The sequence below is a fragment of the Marmota flaviventris genome, chromosome 2, assembly GCF_047511675.1.
Source record: "Marmota flaviventris isolate mMarFla1 chromosome 2, mMarFla1.hap1, whole genome shotgun sequence".
Lineage (NCBI taxonomy): Eukaryota > Metazoa > Chordata > Mammalia > Rodentia > Sciuridae > Marmota > Marmota flaviventris.
Window position 1 is genome coordinate 120,353,160 of NC_092499.1, and position 25,067 is coordinate 120,378,226.

Genomic DNA, 25,067 nt, shown 5'->3' on the forward strand with positions numbered 1-25,067 from the left:
TGGTGCTCCCCAGTGTCCAGCAGAATCAGTGTCCAAAACGCTTGCCTCTTCTGAAGTCTCTACAAGACCATTTTCTCTTTGCTGCTGCGATAAAGCACAAAGCATCTGGTCCCAGCCGGCCGCAGCACAAAGCAACAGGGAACCTGGCTGCGTCTTAGGCTTGTTCCCGGTCTCTATAGATGTAGGGTTTTGCCGTCCCCTCCCCTCCAACCAGCCCCCAAGAAGTTGCCCAGAGCAGAGGTGTTCTAAGAACTGGAGCACGCAGCAGACGGTATCCCAGGTCAGACGCCTGGGTCGCGCTGGCTGCTGCCGCGCAGGCGGTGGCCAGTCCAGAGAACAATCCCGGAGCTGCGCCACGGCCCGGTGCGGACGCAGCCCCAGTGAGGGTTAGGAAGGAAAGGAGGCCCCTTCGGCGGGCGCGGCTCTCCAGGCACCCCACCCCGTCCCGGCTCGGACGCCCTGGTTGCCACCCGGCGCTTTGCAAACTTTCGGAGTTTTCCTGCACTTGCGTCACGGAAAAGGCAGGAGGGTGACGGAGTCCGGGAGGCGAGGCGGCCGCGGCTGGCGAGCTCCCCCGCGCGGCGCTCAAGGCCCTGGGGCGAGAGGTGTTTCACCGCGCGGGCGGCTTGGCTGGGTGGCGGCTCGAAACCCACTAAGTCCCGGATCGTCCCCGCTGTCTCGCCTCCTGGACAGAGCGCGAGGGCCACAAGGAAAGAGGTGCGGAAGATTCGGCGGGGCCGGGTTCCAGCGCCCCTGGCCCGCGGGAGGGCGGAGCCGGGCTGTCCCTGCCCAGGCGGGACGCGCGGAAGTGCGGTGGAGTTTGCCCAATTCCCCAGCCTGCTTTTCCTCTCTCCCTCCCTCCCTCACCCCACCCCTCACCTCCCCTTCGGCTATTCCCTCCTTCCTTGGGACGCCACCTCCCGGAATCGCCTTTTTGTTTTGTTTTGTTTTGGAGCTGGCTTCTCGCCGGCGCCTTGGAGGGGCTGCGAGTGCGGGAGAAGTGCAAGCGGGGGCCCCGCAGGGCAGAGCGGAGGACGGACGGACAAATCACCAGCCTGGCTATCTACTCACCGGAGCTCCCTCTGCAAACTACTGTTGAGTGTTTGGGGGGCACGCGAGGAGTGGGGGACGGGGGTCGTGAATCCCGGGCTCCCGGACGGATTTCCGCTAGGCTACCTCGGGACTGGGGTCCTTGGACTTAGATCGGGGTCAGCTTCAGGCGCAGAAACAGCTGAGGAATTAGGCAAACAAAAGAGGACACTGAGCGACCGGCCAGAAGTCGCCTGAGCGACCCGTCGCGCCCCCTCCTTCCCCAGGGTGGGGGCTGGCCACTTGAGGGGCGACAAGTGGCGACCGGAGCCGGCGGGGCTCGGCCGAGCCGCTAGGGTCGTGGAGTTGGAGGCCTGTTGTGCAAGCCTCAGCCCTTGTTTTCCCGGCCTGGCTCGTTGTGAGGCCGGACACATCCACCCTTGGACTCGATTCAGGAGGCTGCTGCTTTTCTCCTTGCCCCTCTTGGATTTTCTGGATTTTTGAAAACCCAGTGGCCTAGGAGGAGGAGGAGGAGGAAGGAGGAAGGGGCAGATCTGCAGAGGAATGTGAGAGCCTCCCAAAGCCGGAGCAGCCAGAAGCAGCCCAGAGCCAGAGGGATTGCAGAGCCCTGCCCCGGGGTTCTGGGACGGTTGTTTCTGAGTGATTCTTGTCTATTTTAGAACATTGTTCCAGTGGAAAGTGTCGAATTCTTGCCCTCAGAGAGCTGGTTTCTCCAGGTCATTTGACTTTTCTGCTTGTGGTGGAAAGCAGAGCCCCCCTCCAGGGGCTGCCAAGGGAGGGGAGGAAGACTACGGACATGAGCCCTCCCTGCTCACAGGCATATGCCCAGAGACTTAATAGAGTAATTTCTGGGCCATGGACATTGTTCTGAAGAAAGGGAGGTTGGACAGAGTCTGTGGGTGCTGAGACCCCACTTTAGGGGCTGAGAGATTGAGCTGTGAGTGCATTCTTGTGCTCGGACCTTGTGAGCATCCCTGTCTGGGCAGGACCATCTCCTTCTTTATCCAGCATGGCACTGAAAGGCCGAGCCCTGTATGACTTTCGCAGTGAGAACAAGGAGGAAATCAGCATCCAGCAGGATGAAGACCTGGTTATCTTTAGTGAGACTTCACTGGATGGCTGGCTACAGGGGCAGAATAGTCGTGGTGAGACAGGACTCTTCCCTGCCTCTTATGTGGAGATCGTCCCTGCTGGCATCAGCCCCAACCATGCTGACAACTCTAGCAGCCCTGCAGATTTTTCAAGCACCCAGGTGAGCTTGTACAGCCCCAGTGTGGCCAGCCCAGCCAGAAGTGGTGTGGGCAGTGGCTTCCTGTCAAACCAGGGCAGCTTTGAGGATGATGATGATGATGATTGGGATGACTGGGATGATGGATGCACAGTGGTGGAGGAGCCTCGGGCTGGTGGGCTGGGTACCAATGGGCACCCCCCACTCAACCTCTCCTACCCGGGTGCCTACCCCAGCCAACACATGGCCTTCCGGCCCAAACCACCCCTGGAGCGGCAGGACAGCCTGGCATCTGCCAAGAGAGGCAGTGTGGTGGGACGCAACCTCAACCGTTTCTCCTGCTTTGTGCGCTCTGGAGTGGAGGCCTTCATCCTGGGGGATGTGCCCATGATGGCCAAGATCGCTGAGACATACTCTATTGAAATGGGCCCTCGTGGCCCCCAGTGGAAGGCCAACCCCCACCCATTTGCCTGCTCTGTGGAGGACCCCACGAAACAGACCAAGTTCAAAGGCATCAAAAGCTACATCTCCTACAAGCTCACACCCACCCATGCTGGCTCGCCAGTCTACCGGCGCTACAAACACTTTGATTGGCTCTATAACCGCCTACTACACAAGTTCACTGTCATCTCGGTTCCCCACCTGCCTGAGAAGCAGGCCACAGGCCGCTTTGAGGAGGACTTCATTGAGAAGCGGAAGCGGCGTCTTATCCTCTGGATGGACCACATGACCAGCCACCCGGTGCTCTCCCAGTACGAGGGCTTCCAGCATTTCCTCAGCTGCCTGGATGCCAAGCAGTGGAAGATGGGCAAACGCAGGGCAGAAAGGGACGAGATGGTGGGCGCCAGCTTCCTGCTTACCTTCCAGATCCCCACGGAGCACCAGGACCTGCAGGATGTGGAGGACCGTGTAGACACATTCAAGGCTTTCAGCAAAAAGATGGATGACAGTGTCCTGCAGCTCAGCACTGTGGCGTCAGAGCTGGTGCGGAAGCATGTGGGGGGCTTCCGCAAGGAATTCCAGAAGCTGGGCAGTGCCTTCCAGGCCATCAGCCATGCCTTCCAGATGGACCCCCCCTTTAGCTCTGAAGCCCTCAACAGTGCCATTTCTCACACCGGTCGGACCTACGAAGCCGTGGGTGAGATGTTCGCTGAGCAGCCCAAGAATGACCTCTTCCAGATGCTCGACACACTCTCTCTCTACCAGGGCCTGCTCTCCAACTTCCCAGACATTATCCACCTGCAGAAAGGTAAGACCCAATGCAGACAGGTGACTCTCCCTGAGTCTGGTGCTTTGCTGGAGCCTGGGGATGTAGGGATGGACTGGAGCAGCTCACCAAGTCTTTTTGTCTCGATCTCAATCATTCACTCAAAAAATGAGTTGAGTATGTACTATGTGGCAGGTGCTCTCTACGTACAGGGATGTTGTGGACAGGCCTGGTTCCTGTCCTCTTGGAATTCTATGTTTAACTTCTTGTCAGTTCATTCATTTTCTCTTTGTCTCATTTATCTCATTATGCATGAAGCCTCAAGGTATCAGGCTGGGTTCTGGAAACACAGAGATGATCAGGCCCCAGGCCTTGCCCTTGAGGAGTCCAGGGGCTCAGGGGGACCCAGAACCAAACCTGAATAACAAGAGCACAGTGTGCAGCTCTCTCCTTATCTCCTGTCTTCTCATAAGCTCAGAACCCACCTTTGCAGTTTCAGAGCCTTCTCATGTCTCCCCTCCACCCTATCTAAGAGCTCCCTATCTGTGCAGGAGGATCTCTGTCCTTATTTTGCAAATGAAAGAGCCTGTGTCCACAGCAGAGTGGTTGCACAGAGTCCATGGACCAGCTGGGACTGTCCTTTTTTCCTGCCATCTCCCCAAGGACACATTCATATTGGCTGCCTCCCAGGAGCCCATGTTTTCAGTTCTCATGGCCCCCTCTCTGGGGGGAGGGACAGGATGGGCCCCTGCCTGTTACTGCTGGGGATGTCAAGGAACTGCCAGGGAAATGACTCATCCTGGGTCACACAAGGGCTCTGGGCTGGGCTGGGGAGCAGAAACAGGGCCTGTGGTCCCCTCCTGAGAGCCAGCAAGGGTCAGGGCACAGTCCACATAGCCAATCTAATCCCCCTTCCCAAGCCTGGCTTCTCTTCTAAGGAGTGAGTCAGGGGCTGACCCAGCAGGGGGAGGCAGGTGTTGGAGTCTTGGGGACCATTGGGAGGGCACATGTCAGAAGAGAGGTGTGGTTCTCCCTGGGGCTGCTTGGTAACTCAGGAAGAACTTGTGCAGGGCGTGGGACTGGCCCCTGGACCCTAGGCCCTGAGGTCAGGCCTGGCTTGGTGGGGAGTTTTACTCTGGGTGGGGCCCAGAGGCAGATGAGCCTGGGGGACTGCAAACCCCCCTTCGCCCTCAGTGTCCAACAGAGTCTGGGGAAAGCCAGCAGCTCTCCTTAGCAGGACATTGACTGTCAGAACTTTAGTTCCCAGTATGCTTTGTCCCCTAACTTTCTCCTCCTCCTCCTCTCCCTCCTGTGTGTTCCCTACCCCACATCTCCACCTTCCTTCCTCCTTTCAGCTCCAGGAGATCCAAGGCCTGATTCTAGTCTGGCTTTTCCTAGTTTGTCTTGTGTCCCTGGGAAGTGTCTTTGCCTCTCTAGGCCTTAGTTTCCTACCCCTGAGAAAAGATGGAGTGGGGACAGTGAGATCTTAGGCCTTCAAGGGAGAGGACAGGAAGGGGTTCTGGGGAGGGTCTGGCCCAGAAGCAAAATGATGCCTTAGATCTGGCTCTATGCTCTGGGCCGGGGAAGGCCAAGGGAGGTAGCTGTGGCTGGGGGCCCAGTAGGGCAGGCACCTTCCTGTGCAGAAGTGGAGCTGCACTCTGCACCAGGGCCTGGGAAAGCTGGTTCAACCAGCTCCTTGACTCCTGTGTGGGCAGCAGGAGGCTGGGCACAATGATTAAACAGCTGCTCCCACGCAGTGACAGGGGACACTTGCCTAGGGCAGAGCTAGAACAGGAGGGCATCCCCATGTCCAGGGCACCCATGGCTCCCAGGCTTGCATCAAACAGGTGGGGAGTGAAGCCAGATCAGACTTTTTGACTCCAGGAAGGGAGACAGAGCTGATGGAAGCCATGTCTGAGGTATGGCTGGAGGTATTTCTAAGAGTCAGGGGTCATCATCCTTTGGAGCAATTAGGCAACCTGAAGCAGAGACTTAGCCCACCTTCCCTCACCCAGACCCCCACCACACATACCCCGCCTCCCAGGGTAAGCTCTCCTGGACTTACTCAGAGTTTTGGGCTCTGGCCTGGGCTCTAGGGAGAGTCAAAGATTAGGGGTTGGAATTGGTTTAAGAGAAACTTAGGGGGCTGGGGCTTGGGCTCAGTGGTAGAGCACTTGCCTTGCAAGTGTGAGGCCCTGGGTTCCATCCTCAGCATCACATAAAAATAAACAAATAAAGATATTGTGTCCAACTACAACTAAAAGAATATTAGAGAGAGAGAGAGAGAGAGAGACACCTGGGCAGGCTTTGGGGACAGCCTGAGGGGGTCCTATACTGGCCCTGTGGGTGGAGCTCTCCCTCAGGCAGAGCAGGACAATTGGGTCCTGGGTCCCTAGGATTCTGTCTGTCCTGTTGGACATCTGAATGAATGATGAATGTGTAGAAGAGACAGATGGAGGAGGCCCAGGTGAGCCGTCAGACCAGGATTGGGGCAAACTTGACTCTGAGGTGACCTTGGAAAGTTTTCTCCCCTCAGTTTCCACATTAATAAAATGGGAGCTGAGCTGAGGTCCATTTACCTGGTCTGCCCATTGGGCCAGACTCTGGAGCCCAGTCCAGGGGTCTCCCATGGGAACAACCGCCATATAATTAACATCAGAATTGGGGCAGTTTGGGGATGAAAGGGGGCCCTAGTTAGTAAAGGTTATCTTGGGACACAAGAAGAAAGTGGCTGCCTGGGGCAAGCCAGGGCCTGTGGTCCCCTCCTGAGAGCCAGCAAGGGCAGGCTAAATCCTGAGGCTCATCACAAGTCAGCAGTCTGGTGTGATCCCCCCATTTTCCAGATGAGGTACACTGAGGTGATTTGATAAGCAGAGCAGGCATTGGAGCCCAGGTGTCCAACTATAACTAACAGCCCAGGCTGTTTCCACTGCCAGACAGATGGAGGAAGCAGTTCTCAAGGGATGGACAGCTGAGAGAGATAAGCCAGAAGCGGAGAGGAAGGAAAGAGGTTTGGGTGGACTGGGCACTCCAGCATTAACTCAGTTGGCATTCTAAGTGCAGGACCACAGTGGAGGAGCTCATAGCATGGCCAGGACCATGTGACCTTTGCTCTTGCCTGGGAGATAGACAAGTAGGTGGGTTCTGCCTTTGTAGATTCTGAGCTATCATTTAATCCTCTACCTCTCTTCCTTTTTTTTTTTTTTTTCCTTCTTGGTACTAGGGATTGAACCCAGGCACATTTTATCAGCTACATCCCCAGCCCTTTTTATTTTTATTTTGAGACAGGTTCTAAGTTGTCAAGACTTGCCTCAAACTTGTGATCCTCCTGCCTCAATCTCCAGAGTTGCTGGGATTATAGGCATGCACCAGTGCATCCAGCTTCTCCTGGGTTTTATAAACAGGATAGTGCTGCCATGAGCCACCAGTGGCTGCAGCTTTCTGTGAGTTCATGGATAGGAAGGCAATTTTGCACACCACAGTGCACAGTATCCTGGGCTCTCGGTCATATCAGGCACTATCCTCAGCACTTCACACATGAGTTCAGTTAAACCTCAACTGAACTGTGTAGGGTGCATACTATCAGCGTCCCGTTTCACAGAAGTGGAATCTGTAAAGTACTATACTGTTGTGAGCAGTTGTCAGCAGCATCACATCTAATAGGACTTGTCCCATTTGACAGCAGGGAGACCAGCAGCCCAGGCGAGAGCAGTGGTTTGCTAAAGGGGACACAGCTGGGACTAGGACTCAGAGACCTCTTTCCCCCAACTTGGGCAGGTGGTAACTACCTTCATGAGATTGAAGCAAGATGGTTTGAGGCTGGAGCTTAGGAAATAATTTTGGGGCCCTGAGACTGTGCAGCTGGTGGGCTTCAGCTCTCCCTTCCCATTCCTGGGCCCCAACATGCCAAGGCAGGAGACAACCCTAGAGGACTCCCAGGTCAAGTCCCAAATAGAATGTCGAGGGGATGCTGGACAGGTCTGGGTCCTGACTCCCAGCCTGTTGGGTGGAACCCCTTAGCCTTAGCTGATCCTGGCCCCAAAACTGAGTCAACAGGGTGAGAAAGTGACAGAGAGCAGGGTGGGGCTTCTGCCTGTCCCCACCCCTGCAGCCTTTGCCCCCATCCCTGACCCTAGCCTGCCTATGGATATCTAGCAATTGCAATAGGTTCATTCTTGCTCTTTGGGTCACAGTCTTCTCATCCACAGAAGGAACTTTTCCTTCCTCCAAGGTCATGGGCAAGAAAGCCCATGCATCTCCATTGCCCCTAAATTCTTGCAGGCAGGTGGAATCCAGGCGCCCAAGTCTCCCCTTCAGGTAAGACCCTTTGGCTGAAGCTCACCTCCATTTTTTTTTTTTTTTTTTGTCCTGCTATTTGTTTTCATCCTTCCTCCTTTCCCCATACCTCCTTCCTTCTCTCCCCAACCCCTCTCTTCTTTTTCTCTTTCTTTCCTAGGGATTGAACTCAGGGGTACTTTGTTACCGAGCCACATCCTCAGCCCCTTCTTATTTTATTTTATTTTGAGACAGGGTCTCACTAAATTGCTGAGGCAGTCCTTGATTTTGCAGTCCTCCTCTCTCAACTCCCAAGTCACTGGGATTACAGGCATGAGCCACCACACTCAGCCCTATTTTCTGCCTTTCTTCTTATGGCTCCTCATACCCCCTGGGACCTTCTCAGATCCCTATGTCCATTGTCTGGGTCCAGCATAGGCTCCCTGCAGCAGAGATGGTGTCCACTTTCCAGCTGTGGAGGGCCAAGCACACCCCACTTATGGGGCAGAAAGGAGTCTGGGAACCCCTAGGTAAGTCCCTGTCCCTCAGTTTCCTCTTATAGCAGTAGAGGGGTGAGGACCGGGCCTCAGGGTGATCCCTATTCTGCTGCCCAGGGCTGGGCTGTTGGGATGGAACAGGGGGCAGGAAGTGGTTGAGGGAGAGTGACAGAAGGTGGAGTGGCCTGGGAAGTTAGGAGATAGGGACTACGGATTTCTTTTCGATGCTGTGTGAGTGGCTCTGGTGACTCTCAAGAGATATTTTCAGCATGTAGAGCCCTGGGCTTGGATGTAGTAAGTGCTCAGCAAATGCACTTTGAATGCATCTGACACCTTGAGTGAGAATAAAAAGAATACCATCTAGAAGGTCCTCAAGAGTCCTCCTTAAAGGAGAAGCAGCAAAGCGTAGATAACGATCGTGCTATGTGTGTGTGGTGGATGTTCTTGAGGACCTGGAGGGAAGGTGCTGTGTTCCCACCTCTGTTATCCTCTTTGCACAGTGGATTCTGTCTCAGCCCTGGAGGAGTGGGTGCTAGGCAAGGCAAACCACCTCCTCTTCCCAGTAACTGTCCCCACTGGCTTAAAGGCAGAATTAGTCAAGGACCTTATAATTCAGAACTGAAATTCATTAACCAGCACTTGTTGATTCATTCAGATTCTCCCATATTGGGTCTCCTGCTCAAGTTTATCCCCTATCCTCCATCTGCCACCTGATTATTACAATAGTCTCCTCTGTTTCCCAAGGGCTGGGGAGAGGAGTGGGCAAAGCCTCTTTGGAGGGGAGACATATCAGGTGGCCTTTGAAGTACTGTTTTAGAATCAGCAGTATGATGGGCAGGATGGGGAGACAGGACAGATAAGATTGGGGAGGCATTCTGCTTGGAGGTACTGGAGAAGGCTCTGGTGTAGAAGTGGCATCTGATCTGGGCCTTGAATTATGGATAGGGATCCAGCAGGCAGAGGTATGAAGGAGCTGGGTGGGTTTAATGAGCATGGGGTCAGTTTGGAATGAACACAGAGACTGACTCCCAGAAGCCTCCTGGGCCAGGGGAACAGATGTGGACCTTGATCTGTAGCCAGTGGGAGGAGCCAAGGAAGGTACCCAGCTTGGGGGGTATTTTGGGGTACTACAGGACAGACAAGCTGGGGGTATTTTGGGGTACTACAGGACAGACAAGCTGGATCAAGGGTGGGGACTGCTGTAGCAGCCCAGGGACAGGATCAGTCTGTTCAGCAGACCTGTATCAGGATCTACTGTGGGCCAGGCCTGGTTCTGGGAATTAGGGAACAAAAGCTAAGACAGGCCCTGAACTGATCCAGCCACCTCTGCCCAGGGTAGGTGGGCAGAGAAGTTACAGGGTGTAATAACTGGGGTAGGGAAAAGCCAGGGAGCTTGGTGTCACCAGGAGGGCCTGTGGGGGCCAAAGGGCACAGAGAAGGTTTGCTGGTGAGCTGGGACCTGGGCTGAATTAGGAGTCAGTGTGGGATGGTCAGGCCTGTGATCGGGAGGGTCAGGGATTTCCCAGTCCTGGAAATTGATCCATTAGCGGGGCTGTGACTGATTGGGACCAGCTGCTGTTGGTGCTGTAGGTTTGGAGAGAAGATGGTGTGTCCCGGTTAGGAGGTGCTGAGGGAATTCCCTGATGGAAACAGCCAGGTGGCTGGGCTGTGGGTCTAGAGTCCAGGGATAAGGACTGAATCAAGCTGATGAGGATGTTGTCTGCCTTTGATGGCGCTCAGGGAGCACACAGGGAGCAGAGAGAGGAGGCCCAAGCCCTAACGTGCCGGTCCTCTCTGCCCTGCCAGGTGCCTTTGCCAAGGTGAAAGAGAGCCAGCGCATGAGCGACGAGGGCCGCATGGCCCAAGACGAGGCAGATGGCATTCGAAGGCGCTGCCGTGTGGTGGGCTTTGCCCTGCAGGCCGAGATGAACCACTTCCACCAGCGCCGGGAGCTCGACTTCAAGCACATGATGCAGAACTACCTGCGCCAGCAGATCCTGTTCTACCAGCGGGTGGGCCAGCAGCTGGAGAAGACCCTGCGCATGTACGACCACCTCTGACCACATGCCCTGGGTCCCTCCCCACCCTAAGGCCTGGTCACTACCGTTTACCTCACTTCAGACCTCCCTGCACCAGCAATGGCTGTGGGGACTTGGGGTGGGTGAGGTAAGCCGCCTCTTCATCCTCCCCAGAGAAGGGGTCTTGGAGGAGTCACAGGTGCCCCTGGAATGTTTCCCACCCTTTAAAGATGGGACTTGACAGGGGAGAGAATGGAGCTGGGCACCCTCCAGGCCAAAGCCTGGGCTGCTGGTCAGTCACTAAAGGCTAAGCCAGGATCCACTTCCTCTGGAGCCCGTAGCACACATTCATCTGGCCACCACCCCCATTCATTCAGCAAATTACCAAGAGGCCCATGATGGCCCAGTGATGGCCCTGGATCAGACCTGGGCACACAAACTAGGACGAGTGTTCCCTGGAGGAGTCTCCATCCAAGGTGGGGATCAGACACAGAAATAGGCAAAGTCAATGTAATGTGACAGGTAGAAGCACACAGGAGAGAACACAGCATTTTGCTGGTCAGAGGAGACTCCATTGGTAGGTGACATTCCAGCAATGTCTTGAAGAATGATGAGGACCTACCAGACTGTAAACAGGGAGAAGGACATTTGTGGGAGAGGCCCAACATGGGCTTTTATTTCCCTTACTTTTCCTAAGCCAGTTTGATGCCCTCTTCATGGGGTCCCTGGCCTATGGCAGAGGGAAGGCCTATGCTCATATGTGCCTGGATTTTCCTGCCCCATCCCATTGCCTGCAGGAGGGGCTGCAGGCCAACTCCCTCCTGCAGGCCTCTGACCCCCCCTTCTGCTGAGCCCCAACTTTCTCTTGGCTAGAGGACCATGTAGCATCCTTTCCTGTCTGGACTACAGGTGCTGAGACAAGCCATGGACTCCCAGGCCCTGGTGGCACTTTCCCAAAGGACAGTCTCAAAGTTCCTAGATATTTGATTTCACCAGCAGTAACTCTCTGTACCCCAAACAGACTCAGATCTGAGGCTCCCAGGGTCTCTGTCCCCCGCCCCCAGCACTTTCTTCCTGAGTCCTTCACATTGCACAGTAGGAAACCTAAGGGGAGAAAAGAAGAGGTTCCAGGCCCCTCTGCCCTTGGCCAGCCTCACTGTGAGGGAGTTCTTGCTCCTGGTCAGGTTGGGCTGCCTCCCACCTGTTTACATCCTGCAGGGGTGACTGCCCCCTACCAAGGCCAGGCTGTGGGCCAGCAGCTGTCGGGTTAGCTGACCTTACCACTTCTGCCCACCTGGGAGCTCATGGTCTATAATGGTCTGCTATAGCTGCTGCTGCTTAAATTTTTTTTTTCTGTCTTTTTTCTCTTGATAAACTGTTACAATTAAGTTGAGAGAAGCATGACTTTTTCTGTTTGGATCCTAGAAGGAGGTGAGGGTTGGGGAGGGATAGAACCTGAATTGTCCCTGGGAACCACAGGACCAGATTTGGCACAGAATTTACTATAGAGTGTTGAAAGGGAGAGGGAGGACTTGGCTGGTGGGAGGATCAAGAGATGGCCCTTACCCTCAGTTGGCCTCACTACCTTCTGGGACCTCACCCACCATCTAAGATAGCTGGGGTCCTGTGCGGGGGTTTGACTGTGCTATAAGCTCTATGCTGAGGGTTGTAGGAGGAAGGCAGAGGAGGCCTTGCCCAGGATAGTCCCAGGTTGTTTCTATCCCAAGGGAGCCATGTCCTGACCTTGCCTCTAGAAAGCCCCAGTCCAGGGGAAGGGAGGGGAAGCACTCAGAAACTGCATCCCCCTCCAGTCAGTCCTGGGTGCTCAACCTTGCAGTGGCTTCCATGTTGGAAACTGAATAGTGCCCACAGCTATGCCCTGGGGGCTCCCTGGTCAAGGTGGATTGGAATTATTCCTCCAGAGAGGAGAGAAACATGGCTCTTCTCCAGAGGCGATGGGGACTTAGGTGGGGTAAGGTGGAGGACACACTTCCAGGGTCAGGGCCACCAGTAAGGCTTTGGCCAGGCCAGGGATCAGAGAGCTCATGGCAGGGAAATGGGGAAGTGGCTCCACTCAGGGCAGGGCTCCCCATTCAGGGCAAAGTGTCCTTAGAGGAACTTCTGGAATGGGTCCCTCTGGCCTTGTATCAAAATTAGGTCAGATCTGGGACTTTCTGAGGAATTTTCCCCTCCCTGCTCTTCTTCCTTCATTTTCCATCCCATCTGAGGAACTTCCCACCCTTGACCTCTTCTCAGCTTTGACCTCCATGTAGCCTTCTGCAGAGCAGGCTCTGAGCATTGGGAAGGGTCCCCTTCCTGAGCAGTGTGGAATGCGCCTCATCTTCCACAGTGCCTGGAAAGTCCCATTAATGCTTCCTGCCCTGGGGAATAGTTGCCCTCTGTGTCTCTTGGTCGAGAGGGGACCACCTCCCACACCTACCATCCTCAGAGCAACTTCTCAAGAGGGGCTTGGACCTAGGAGAAGAACCAGAAGTGAAGACTTGGGATGGGCCAGGCCTGCTCCAGGCGTCCTGAGGTCTCTGGGGGCGCAGGTGTGTGTGGGTGAGGCAGGGGATGTCACAGCCCCGCTCTGGTTTCTGTCAGTATGGGTTAGGGTGTTGGGGGGATTTGGGATTGTTCTGCACTAGCTGGAGCCCCTGACACTAGGGGGACTAGTTGGGGGGGCATGCTGGTGGTGGCAGGGCTTGCTGGCCTTAGTCACATGCCAGGCAGATGTTCCAGACTAAGCTGGGCCCAGCTGCCTCTAGTTTCCTCCCTCACTTTGAGGGGGGTGGAAAACAAGGCCTCTTTTTCTGTCTTGGGCAGCTACCAGGACCTGGAGTGGGGGTGGGGGACCCCTGATCCCCAATCTTGGCCCAACCCAGGAGGGATCTGCTTTGTGCCTTCATGTGGGGGTTGGGGATGGAGGCAGACCTCAGATCCCATATCCTGTCACCTCCTGAACACAGGAGGGCTGTGAGCCACTGTGTCATGACTATGCCACTGACTGGAGCAGAGCCAGGCCTGGGAGAGCCAAGTGGCTTTGGCAGCCCCGTGGCAGAGCCACATGGTCATCCACACATCCATGCAGTCACAGAGCCACTCAGTGGCAGACACACAGCCCAAAGCAGACACAGCTGCATGTGGTCACACCACCTGCCCACCACACCACACCTGGCCACAGACACGTGCGCCCGTTTGCTCCCAGAGTTGCCTCCCAGCCACACCTCCGCACCTGCCACATGCTCATAGCCATGGCCTCACATGCAATTAACAGCATCTGTCTCCACCACTTTGTCACATGTAGCCACACCACAGTTCTGTGTGCATAGTCCTGTCCTTACACCGTGATACACATAAGTCACACGTGGACATAACAAAGGTGTAAAGGTGTCACACAAGCGTAGCTGTACTGGATGCATCTGTGCCACTTCTCATAATGCCTAACCCAGCTCATCAGGGTTTCAAGAGAATTTTGAGGGACAAGCAGCCTTGAAGGGGGGTTGTCTCTGAGGAAGAATAGAGGAAGTTACAAGTACCACGTTCTGCGCACACCCTGAGAGATCTGGGTGTGTAGTTGGGATGAACAGGTGGCATCAAGTTCAACTCATTGCAGACAGTGACCCTGAGGCCTAATGAACTCTGGTGGTAGCTGGCTACCTCATCCACCAGGGTGGGGGATGCTCCTGGCTCTGTGGCCTGGCCCTAACCACCCTGGGCCAAGCTCACAGCCAGGCTGATCAGCAGGCTCCTGGCTGAACCCTCCTAACAAAGTTCCAGCCATCTTCCATCTTTCCAACTCGAGCTGAGCTTAGTGTCCACGAGAGCAGGGGCCAGGACGCCGTGGGCAGGGCCTGTGCCTGGGCGGGAGGAACATTCCTGCGTCAAGTCCTCCCGAGCATGTGAGGACTGGGCCACCCCGCCCTGCCCGCCTGCCCGCCTGCCCGCTGACTCAGGCCTCCAGGAGCCAAGCCCTCGAAGCTCCCCACCCACGCCAACCTGCTTCCCCACCAGTGGGGGCTGAGGCAAGAGGAGACGGTGAGTCCTGGCAAGAAGACTGGGGGGGATCAAAATTCACCTCCCCCAGGCGTACCCCAGAGGGGCTGATTCCGACACCCAGCCACGTGGTTCAAACCTTTCTCTCCTGGTTTGCTTTTATTAATCAAACCCCAAGCCCAAAGCAGTCCAGTTTGTATAAAAAGCAGCGTCTCATGTGGCGGTGGCCTCCTGCACCTACACACCAGCCCAGGTCAGCATCTCCATTCCATCTTACAGAGACAGACTTGGCAGAGGGGGGACAGGACCCTCCTAGGATCACACAGCAAGGCCCCGGAGGGCTGGTCTCAAACCCAGCTCTCTGACTCCATTCCTTAAAGCTGCATTGACAAATTAATTGGCAGGTCCTCTGCTCTGGAGGTCAGAAAGATTGGGAGGCCGGAAAGATTGGGAGGCCAGTGAACCAACTGTTAGAGTGTGAAGGGGGGTTGGAGGGTAGGGCGAGTCTCAGCAGTCCCCAGGGAGAAAAGACTGAGGACAGCACTGCACGGTGACATCCACAGTGACTCAAAAGCTCCGTTTACAAAGAAACACGTGTGAGGAGCAGAACTTCATTTTTCTAGTCTGCCCTAAATTTCTCTTTTGCTCCCCACCCCACCTACACATGGTAGAAAAATAATCTCATGGGCTGGGGATGTGGCTCAAGCGGTAGCGCGCTCGCCTGGCACGCGTGCGGCCCGGGTTCGATCCTCAGCACCACATACAAACAAAAATGTTGTGTCTGCCGAAAACTAAAAAATAAATATTAAAATTCTCCCTCTCTCCCCCTCTCTCTTTAAAAAAAAAAAAAAAAGAAAAAGAAAAGTAATCTCAAGTAATTTGGGGGAGTTTTGAAGGTGCAGAGCGGAATGGTAATAGGCTTTTCACATAATAATAATAATAATAATAATTATTATTATTATTATTATTATTATTATTATTTGGGGAGGCCTCCTTCCCTCCAGGTTGCATGTAAGTTTCAGGGATGGCATGTGTGGAGACCTTAGGAAGGCCCCCTGATTTTGATTTTCAGAGGCTGAATCCCGCATATTCAAATCTGCCTTCACTCCACATGAAGGGGTTCCGTTTACCCCTCGACAATGTATTTTCTTGTAGATATTAATTAAAATTTATTGATTTTGATTTTGACTTTTTTTTCCTCTTTTCTTTTCCACCCTACCCTCCACCCCCAGCTGCAAACGTTATAGGCTGATTCTTGCAGAGCTAGACCTTGGCACTGGCCCTGTGGTGTGTCCTGGGCTCTCTGATCATCTTCCCTCTTGGCAAAGGTCCCTTCTGTGGCCTGTGGTCCCCTCTGTGGCTTGTGGTCATGATTCCACAGCTGCCACCTCACAAGTGCAGGGAGCTCTGGGCTGCTTAGACACCCTGGGCATCCTCTTGCCATCTGGCATCTGGCTGCATCTTAGGGGCTCTACCTGGGGAAGGGGTATAAGTCCTGGACCTCCCGACCTCTCTGGGGTTCCTCTGCTCCCCCATTGCAGCCCCTGGTGGACACTGGTTAGGCCTGGGCCACCTGTGCTGAGAGGCAAATGGCCAATGTCTGGGGCAGGAGTTGGAAGATGGCTGGAGTGTGGAGGCCCTTGGAGCCTCTTTTGGACTGACCCAAACCCCCTTGCTGTCTTTTGGCAGGAGAGCCCTGGGTAGGGATGGTATGAGGCTCCATCCGTAGCCCTGCTCTCCCCCTGATAGCAACAGGCCCCACTCCTTTGCCTCCACCATAGAGGCAGGACCACAGAGTGGCTGAGCCAAGTGCAAATCCTCCCATGCGCACTTGCTGCAGGGATGTTCTTAACTGCTCATGCTTCCTTTTGCCCATTTGTATCATGGAGGTCCACGTGGCTGTTGGGAGGGTTCCATGAATGAAAAGCAACAGCTGGGTAGTGCCCACATAGTAAGTGCTCAGCGAGGAGTGGCTGGGATTATCAGCCTCGCCCAGAGCTAGAGCAAGTTCAACTCATTGCAGAGGCAAGAATCTGGCACCCCTGGAAAGCCACAGATGGTGGACGGGGGGCCGGGCTGGGGCCAAGCCCTCATCTGCCCCCAGATCTTGAGCTCTGCCCCATGTTGTCACAATCTCCATGGGAAACAATCTCCTGGCTGTCATGGGATTCATTGGTCTGGGCGGAAGGGCCCATAGGGCCGCTGACTGTTACATATCACTAATGCATGCCCAGGAATTAAGAGATCCAGGCTCACAACCCAGGCCTTCCATTAATGGAGTCACCAGGTGATCTAAGGCAAGGTCACACCGCTCAGCCTCAGTTCCCCCAACACCACTCCAGTGATGGTGCTCATTTGTGACCAGGTTCATGAGTGTGAGCCCTTTCTTTGCTGTTCAGCATTCTCAAAGCCAGAGAGGTGTGCTGGGCCTTGGGCAAAGGGCCTACCATGAGTTATCTCATGGCCCACGACGTCTGGAAAGTAAGAATGCCTCTGGCTAACATTCTCCAGCAGACAGTGGCTCAGAGGCCCTGAGTCAGGCGAGCGTGTGAGATTGAGCAGCTGCCCTGGGCAGGCCCAGGCCGAGGTCTGCCTGCACCAGAGCCATGCCCTTTCCAAGGCTGGTGGAACTGGGCAAGAGTAGGGCCACTGTCCTATCTCAGAATGAAAGCAGGGGTGCTGGGAATAGAGAAGAATGGGGAAGGAGAGGGGCAGGTGGCCACAGGACAGGTGGGGGTGGGTGGCAGGTATTGGGTGGAGATGGCTATGCCCTCCTGTCAGTAGGTGGAAGGCAAAGAGCTTGGCCCACAGAGAATGCTGAGCAAATATTTGTTGAATAATCATTTTCTTTCTTTCTTTTTTAATTTTCGGTACTGGGGATGGAACCCAGGAGGATTTTACCACTGAGCTACCTCCCCAGTCTTTTTAAATCTTTTAAAATTTTAAGATAAGTTCACAGTAAGTTGCTGGGGTCTTGTTAAGTTGCCAAAGCTGACCTTGAATTTACAATCCCCCTGCTTCAGCCTCTGGAGCTGCTGGGATTACAGGTGTGTGCCACCATGTCAGGCTGAGTGATAATTTTCTGTAGGGGTCTCAGAAAGAGGTATGGGAGCAGGCTTTAGGAGGGGGCTGGACAGAGCAGGACAGGAACAGTGAACGGGGGCAGGAATAGGACTCTAGTCTCTATGAAGAATTGTTAGGAGCATCTTGTCTCCAGGGGCCAAGACGGGACAGTGAGAACCCTTAGGAAATGCTGATGGTGGTCTAGCGGGTGCTGGGACTGAGTGAGGGAGGGGGGAAGGCCTCTGGCTCTGGGGCTTCCATGGAGTAAGGGGCAGGCAGAGGTGCGGTGATGGGGTCTGTGTTTGTGCCTCGTACCTGGAGTATGTGTATCCTGTGTGGTTGCTGTCCGTGTGTCCACCTGTGTGTATTTCCCTGCAGTGACACTTGGTGCCTATTGTCATTTGACAGCACAAGCATATCCTTGTGTTTTCCAGCTTGGAAAAGCAACACCTCTCAGCCTGGCCCAGGGTTGGAATCATGCTTAGTTTCTTTTTCTTTTTCTCCCACTCCTCACCACATTCATAAGCAAAGCTTGTTAGCGCCTCAAAAGAGAACCCAAGCCAGGCACACCTGTGATCTCAGTAACTTGGGTGGCTGAAGCAGGAGGATCACAAGTTTAAGGCCAGCCTCAGCAACTTACTGAGGTCCTAAGCAACTAAGCAAAACCCTGTCTCAAAAAAAAAAAAATAAAAAGGGGGGCTGGGAATGTGGCTCAAGTGGTAGCGCGCTCTCCTGGCATGGGTGCAGCCCGGGTTCGATCCTCAGCACCACATACAAAGAAAGATGTTGTGTCTGCCAAAAACTAAAATGTAAATTAAATATTAAAAAAATAAAAATAAAAAGGGCTGGGGGTGTAGCTCAGTGGTAGAATGTCCCTGGGTTCAATCCCTGCTAGAGAGAGAAGCTGGGAAGAGAGAGAGAGATCCAAAATCTGACCCTTTCACCACTGGGGCACAAGCTGTCACTGTGCTTGCCTGGTCTAGTGCAGAAACCCCTAAACTGCTCTCTGCTCCTTCCCATCCCCTGGTGGTCCAGTAGGACCTTTTGTTTGGGTATTCGGGATTGAACTCAGGGCACTACACCATTGAGCTACATCCTCAGTCCTTTTTTTTTTTTTAATGTTTTGAGACATGGTCTCACTAAATTGATGGCCTCAAATTTGCCATCCTCCTGTCTCCGTCTTCTGATTAGCTGGAATTATGGGTGTGTGCCACTGTGTCTGGTCAGTGTGGTCTTTTAAAATCATATTCTATGGGGCTGGGGTTGTGGCTCAGTGGTTGAGCACTTGCCTTGCCTGCATGAGGCACTGGGTTCTATCCTCAACACCTCATAACCAACCAACCAAACAAGCAAACAAATAAAATAAAAATATTGTGTCCATCTACAACTAAAAAATATTTTAAAAAATCGTATTCTAAATCAGACTGTGTTTCTCCATACTTAGGATGGGGTCTTTCAAACTCCAAACTCCTCCCTCAGCCCACAAGGCCCTGATCTGATCTCACCTTGGACCCCTCTTCTCTTTGGTTTTGGAACTCCAGACAGGCTTGTCTTCTTGCCATTTCCTCTGCCATGTTTGCTGACATCTGAAGACCTTAGCATTTGCTGTTCCCTCTGTCTGGAATGTCCTTCCTCTCAGGGAGCATGCAATTTGCAACTCAGTTAACTCAGGTCTCTGCTTAAATGTCACTTGGAGAAGTCTCCCTTGACCATGCTATCTAAGGAGCCTTCCCGGTCCCTCTGTCCATTTACCTTGCTTTATTTTTATTCATTTCACTTATTACCAACTGTCAATTACATACATGTGTGTATTTAAATTTTTTTTTTAGTTGTAGATGGACACAATACCTTCATTTTATTTATTTATTTTTATGTGGTGCTGAGGATCGAACCCAGTTCCTCCCACTTGCTAGGCAAGCACTATACCAACTGAGCTACAACCCCAGCCCCACATGTGTGTATTTTAAACATCTTATTATGGAAAGTTTCAAACAGACATAAAGATAGAGAAACATATACAGTTCTTTGTGTGCCCATTCCTCAGTTCCAATAATAATCAATAGTGAGCTCATATTTTATTCTCCCATATCCCTTGTTTTCCAGAAAACTGCAGACATCACCTAATGTCATCTGCATATACTTCAGTACAAAGAGTATTATTATTATTTTTCTTTTTTGGTACTAGGTGTTGAACCCAGGGGCACTTAACCATTGAGCTACATCCCCAGCCCTTTTTATTTTTTATTTTGAGACAGGATCTTACTAATTTGCTTGGGGCCTTGCTAAGTTCCTGAGGCTGGCCTCAAACTTGCATTCCTCCTGCCCCAGCCTCCCAAGCATACAAAGGTGATTGTTTTAGATGTGTTTCTGGAGAGCAGCCATCAGGGAAGCTGGCATTTGTGTCTTGCTCACTGCTGTGTCCCCAGAGCCTGGATCATAGCAGGTGACTCCAGGAATGTGTGGCTCTATCTGCAGTCTCCAGGGAGGGTGTGTGTGCAGGTCTGGTTTGCATGCTTGCTGCGGGGTCCGTGAGTCTGCACATACTGTGTGCTCAGCTGCGTGTGGCAGTGCTGTGCAAACGTGTGCCTGTGCACGTGGGGCGCCACAGCAGCTGGTGGCTGAATGGATGCCTCCTCCCTGACGTCATCTCCCACCTCCCACCCAACCCGTGACTCACTCCAGGGAGTCATTCGCTCTTTCTCTGCCAGGCCTGGGGAGGGAGGGAGGTGTGCATTGGCTATTCTCAGCCCTCTGGAGGCCCAGAGAGCTCTTCTCTCTGTCCCTCCTTGGCTACCCTGAGGCCATGCTGTCCCCATCAGCAGAGTGGCAGCCTCCCCTCCCACTGAGACAGCTAGGCAGCATCAGCTGGGTACAGTTTGGTTGTTTTTGTGTGAGGGGTGATCATGTCCCATCCTGCTGGCTTATAAGCCTCCTAGGGTGACTTCTGAGCCACAGGGAACACTCAAGCTGGGGGGGCAGCTGAGTGCAGGGTCTGCCCCAGGGACTCACCAGAGCCCCACTCCTCCCACCAGGCATGCATCTTAAAGGTGGTCGGGGAAAGGGGGCAATGAGGATGCCCAGGAGGTCCAGCACCAGGTGTCTTCCTGGGGCTATTCCCCGTCAGCCCAGGGCTCCACGAAGCTTCTCAGTCTGACCTGCAGAGCTCCTCAGAGTCCCAAACTTAGGTCTCCTTAGAGAGGAGTGACTGTCACAGCAATTCACGGGCAGGGCTGAGTCGCCCCGGGGGTGGGGGGCTTGAAACCTTCCTAGTGGCCAAGGAGGTGCCTCTCAGCACTGGGATCTCAAACCTGGAGTTCTGGGGAGCAGCTGCGGCGGGGGGAAGGGCAGGGGGGGAAGGGGTTCTGGGTTGTCTCCTTTTCTGCTGCACTTCATGAACTTTGCTTCTATGCAGTGAGCTACATTTGTGACCATGTTCTGCCTGTGGGGTTAGGAGCAGATCGAGCCAGTAGGAGGGGGCAGTAAGAGGAGGAGGGAGGGAGGGAGTCGTGAGCCCTGAGTCTGTGGGAGGGGTAGAGTAAGCCTGCCCTCTAGAATCCAGAGCTTGGGGCCGGGTCCGTCTGGGCTCTGGCAGAGTTCTGGTGCCAGAGTAGCAGCCGGGGTCTAGACAGTACCCCTGGGGGTGGCGAGAGACCAGGGTACGCAGAATGAGAACTTGGGAGATAAAGTCTGGGGGGTCGGAAGCCTCTTGGCTGGAGGGCATCTCTGTGGGAAAGGAAGCATCATATTCTGGCAATAGGTGTTGACTGAAACTGCTGTGGACCTATCACAGGGCGCAGCAGTGGCCGGGTCAGGCTAGATGTCTTGATGAAGTGGACAATGTTTTCTCTAAGGGGAGCGGGGCTGGGCCTCTAGGAGCTCAGCCTCTGGGAGCAGAGGGGAGTTGGCTCCAGGCTCTCCCAGCACCAGGGCAGCACACAGGGGTCACAGCCTGGCTTTCCTTCCTGGGACAGAAAGGTCAATATGGCAGCCTGGGTTCCCACTCTCTGTAGGTGAAAACTCTGGGTGGCCCACTCCCTCCTTCCTAACCAGGCCTGGGCAGTAGCCCATAAGAGCTTCTTCCTCCCTCTCTGCTGGTTATTGAGGCTCCTCCAAGGGGAGGCCCTGACACATGAGCACTGACTGGTCACTTTGGACAGTTCCCTTTGTCCTTTCCTCTGACAGGTGGGTCCAAGACAGGGAGGGTCCAGGGAGGGAAGGGCCAGCCGGAAGGTCAAAACCAGGGTGGTGGGGGGCTCCTGCACTGTGGGAGGTAAGGGTAGGTGTGGGCAGCTTCCTGCAGACCCTGCCCGCTGGACGGACTTGGCCGCCAGCCTGTGCTTCTCCTGTCCTCATGGAGGTCCTGGAACAGGGACCCATATCAGAACCCTATCCCCCAAGTCGGCCTGGCACATGGAGACTTCACAGTGTGTGAGGAAGGACAGATGGTAGCATGAAGTGGAGGACAAAACCCTGGGACAGCCCTGCCACTAAATGGCTGTGTGATCTCGGTCCTGTCTTTGCCTCTCCCATCCCCCAATTAGAGGTTGATGGGAGGGCTTCGGTCGATGGATCTCAGACTCTCCTGTGCAGTGTGTATTCCAGTCACCTGGGGACCTTGCTAAAGCAGTCTGACTCAGTCATCTGGGGTAGGGCCTGAGATTCTTATTTCTTTTTCTTTTCTTTTTGTAGTGCTAGGGATTAAACCTAAGGCCTTGCACATGTTAGGCAATAGGCAAACACTCTACCACCAAGCTACAGCCCCAGCCCAATATTTCCTTCCTTCTTCCCTTTCTTTCCTTTTTTTTTTTGATTGAAACCAGGAATACTCTTTTACTGTGCTACATCCCCATCCCTTTTAATTGTGACAGGGTTTCATTAAATTGTTGAGGCTGGCCTCAAACTTGTGATCCTCCTGCTTCAGCCTCCCAAGTCACTGGGATTCAGGTGTATACCACCATGCCCAGCTCAATTCTTCATTTCTAACAGGCTCCCAAGTAATGCTGGTGCTGCCAGTGTAAGGACCCCACTTTGGGCAGCAAAAACTCAGACAATCCATCTCATTTGAGCCTTTAGGACCTGGGAACTGGGTCACTTGAGCCCTTTGTGACCACACAAGGCATCAGAAGGGTGCTTTGGGATTAACTTCAGGCTTTGAGGTGGCAGTTCTTAGGATGAGGAGCAGGAGCTCCTTCAGCTCTTAGGTGAGGCTGGGTTTGGGTACAAAAGTCCTTTGGTCACTGGATAATCTAGCCAAGGTTGCTTCTGTTAGTAGAGCTACTTCAGACATCTGAAATATGAAGGATATAACCCACTACTATCCTGGTGGCCACAGGGGCCCTCTGAGGAGGTGGTGCCTTTTATGAGGGCAGCAGCCGTCAGTTTAAATACTGTGATTTTTTTACACTGAGGATGGAAATGAAGCGTGCTCAGTTTCAGTTGCTGCATGGCTGTCTCTTCTATGGAAGGCCGTTGCTTTCTAAGGATAGGCAGGAGCGGACAGTTAGCTAGCTTCCCCCTCTGGGCTTTCCCCTCACTGTCCAGCTCACACCCCTGGGTTAACGCGTCATAGTTTGGTAATTGTCCGTTGGAATGTCTGGGGCTCTCGAGAAGGGCTGGGTTGTTCCTATTTGAATCTCCCACAATATTTTTGGCACGAAACGCCTTTCCAATGTCTGACTGCTCTTAGCAGTCACTACGCAGGGGCAGCAAGAAGTAGGAGAGGGCCTAGTGTGGGGTGGGGGCGGAAGTCCAGCGGGTTTGGTTGCCCATGTCATTTCCACCCACTTGCCAGGCCTCCTTCTTATGTTGTGGCCAGGAATGGGAGGACCCACCCAGAGATCTCTGGAGGTCTGCTCCGGTACCTCCATCTCTTTAAGATCCGGAATCTTCTGGGACCAGAGGAAGATGCCAGCAGCCCTGGCAGTTCCCGTTGGTCAGGGGAAGCTGGGGTGGAGAGGTGAGGGAAGCACTTCTCTGGCTCCCTATTGGAGGATGAGTGTTCCAGCTCAGTGCATTCCACAGCTGCCATGGCAACCCCACTTAAAGGGACAGCTCCTAGAAGGCTTCAAAGGGAGCCCCTTCTTTAGCACCTTAGAGGTGCTAATTATCGAGAGTGGTAGGCAGCATCTCCAAGCTAGGGACTCAGGGATTTTGTGCTCCTCTGGAACCCCTCCCCACATCCATGGGTTCACTTTCCAACTCTGATGTCAGCTTTGGTCTCTTAATGGGAAAGGGTACCCTGGTCCCCTTAGCTTCAGGGCCTGTGGGAGGGCCTCCTGCACACACAGGTGGGGACAAGAGATCTGGAAGGCACCAGGGGGTGGACACTCAGGCAAGGAGCACATGCTTTTGAAGTTTGTGTGTGCACCTGCATGTGTGTGTTCAGGATTGATCTATGTTGTGGGTTTGAAAGTCATAGCAAACCTGTGTTCACATACCCAAGCATGCACAAGTGCACATGTGTTTGTATGTGTGTATATGAAGTCAAGGGCCAGAGGCTTCCAAACATACCTAACACTTGGACAATGGTTGGCTCCTGTCTCTGATGCCATGGGGGAGCAGCTTCTTAGAGGAAGGGGATCATGTGGTATTTTATACAGTGAGTGGCGCCTGCTCTAAGCTTTGGGTGCACATCTGAACATCAACAAAGGCCCCCCGTGCAAACTGAGTTCCCAGCATTGGTGTGCCAGTGAAAGACCCCCTCTCAGGTCCTGGCAGGGCTGCTGGCCAGCCCACTGTCCGGTCCAGGCTGAGGGGAGTGGAGGGTGTCAGCCAGCACCAGCTCCCTGGGGGTGGGGCAAGCCAGGCTGTGTGAATAGAGTGTTCTCTGGAGGAAACTGGAGATGAGGCTAGATCCTGCCTGACAGGTCTGTCACCCCATCTCGGCTTACACTTCCAGGGAAACTGGTTACCATGGGTGGAGGCTGGTCCCAGATATCAAGGCCCTGAGGATCTAGCCCTGAGCTTCAGAGAGGGGCAGGAGAGCATGGGGTGTGGTGTGGAGACACCCTTGGCAGGGTCTCCTTTGCCTGGAGGTGCCGGAAAAACCAGGCTTATAAACCAAGGTAGGGCTGCAAGCTCAGGGTGTGGAGACACTCTGGGGCCACCTCATCTCCAAGCCTACAGGCCTTGGTCACTCTTCTTGGGGCACAGTGCTTTTCAGTGTAGCAAGAAGAGCCTCACTAGGCCTTGGGGGTCTTGCGTACTTTCCTTCTACTTTATTGTGTGGCTCTAGTTAACCCTCTTTCCTTCTCTGAACCTCAGTCACCTCTCAATCCTTTGGAAGGAGGAAGCTTGAGAGTGGAGAACCAGGAAACCGGGTGCTGAGATATGAAGGGCATCAGGGGAGGGTGGTCCAGGGACAGGATGGTGGGGAGGAGGGAGTCTCATCCCTTGCCTTAGTTCCTGGACCAAATGTTATCGATTCTGGGGTACAGGAGGATGTCACTTTGGTTCTCAGATGCAAGTCAGTTTCCAAAGGCTGGCTGGGGCTCTCTACCCCGAACCTAGCTGTACTCAGGCCCCAAGACTTCCGTATTTCTCCCCAGAACTCAGACACCTCTCACGTTTCCCTTCTGATGACTTCAACCTACTCTCAGGGCCAGACATGTCCCCTGGGATCCAGAATCCATTTCTATTGCCCCCAACCCTGTGACACCCTCTAAAGGGCAAGGGCCTGAGGGTGGAGCCTCCTTGGTAACTCACAGAATGGCTCAGAGGTCTCAGGACCCATT

The 25,067-nt window shown here is 53.9% G+C and overlaps 1 protein-coding gene across 1 annotated transcript; it reads left to right on the plus strand.

The window, feature by feature from the left end:
• Window positions 1-519: 519 nt before the first annotated feature.
• Window positions 520-11,663, plus strand: Snx33 (sorting nexin 33). Its single transcript, XM_027926230.2, has 2 exons — window positions 520-3,527; window positions 10,064-11,663. The coding sequence occupies exons 1-2, from the start codon at window positions 2,060-2,062 to the stop codon at window positions 10,315-10,317; spliced, it is 1,722 nt and encodes a 573-aa protein (XP_027782031.1). The 5' UTR covers window positions 520-2,059; the 3' UTR covers window positions 10,318-11,663.
• The last annotated feature ends 13,404 nt before the right edge of the window (window positions 11,664-25,067 follow it).

Excerpts from the sequence above, each read along its gene's own strand:
- Snx33 (XM_027926230.2), top strand. The coding sequence starts at position 2,060 with ATGGCACTGAAAGGCCGAGCCCTGTATGACTTTCGCAGTGAGAACAAG. Across the intron at positions 3,528-10,063 it reads CATTATCCACCTGCAGAAAG|GTGCCTTTGCCAAGGTGAAA; the intron begins GTAAGACCCAAT and ends CTGCCCTGCCAG.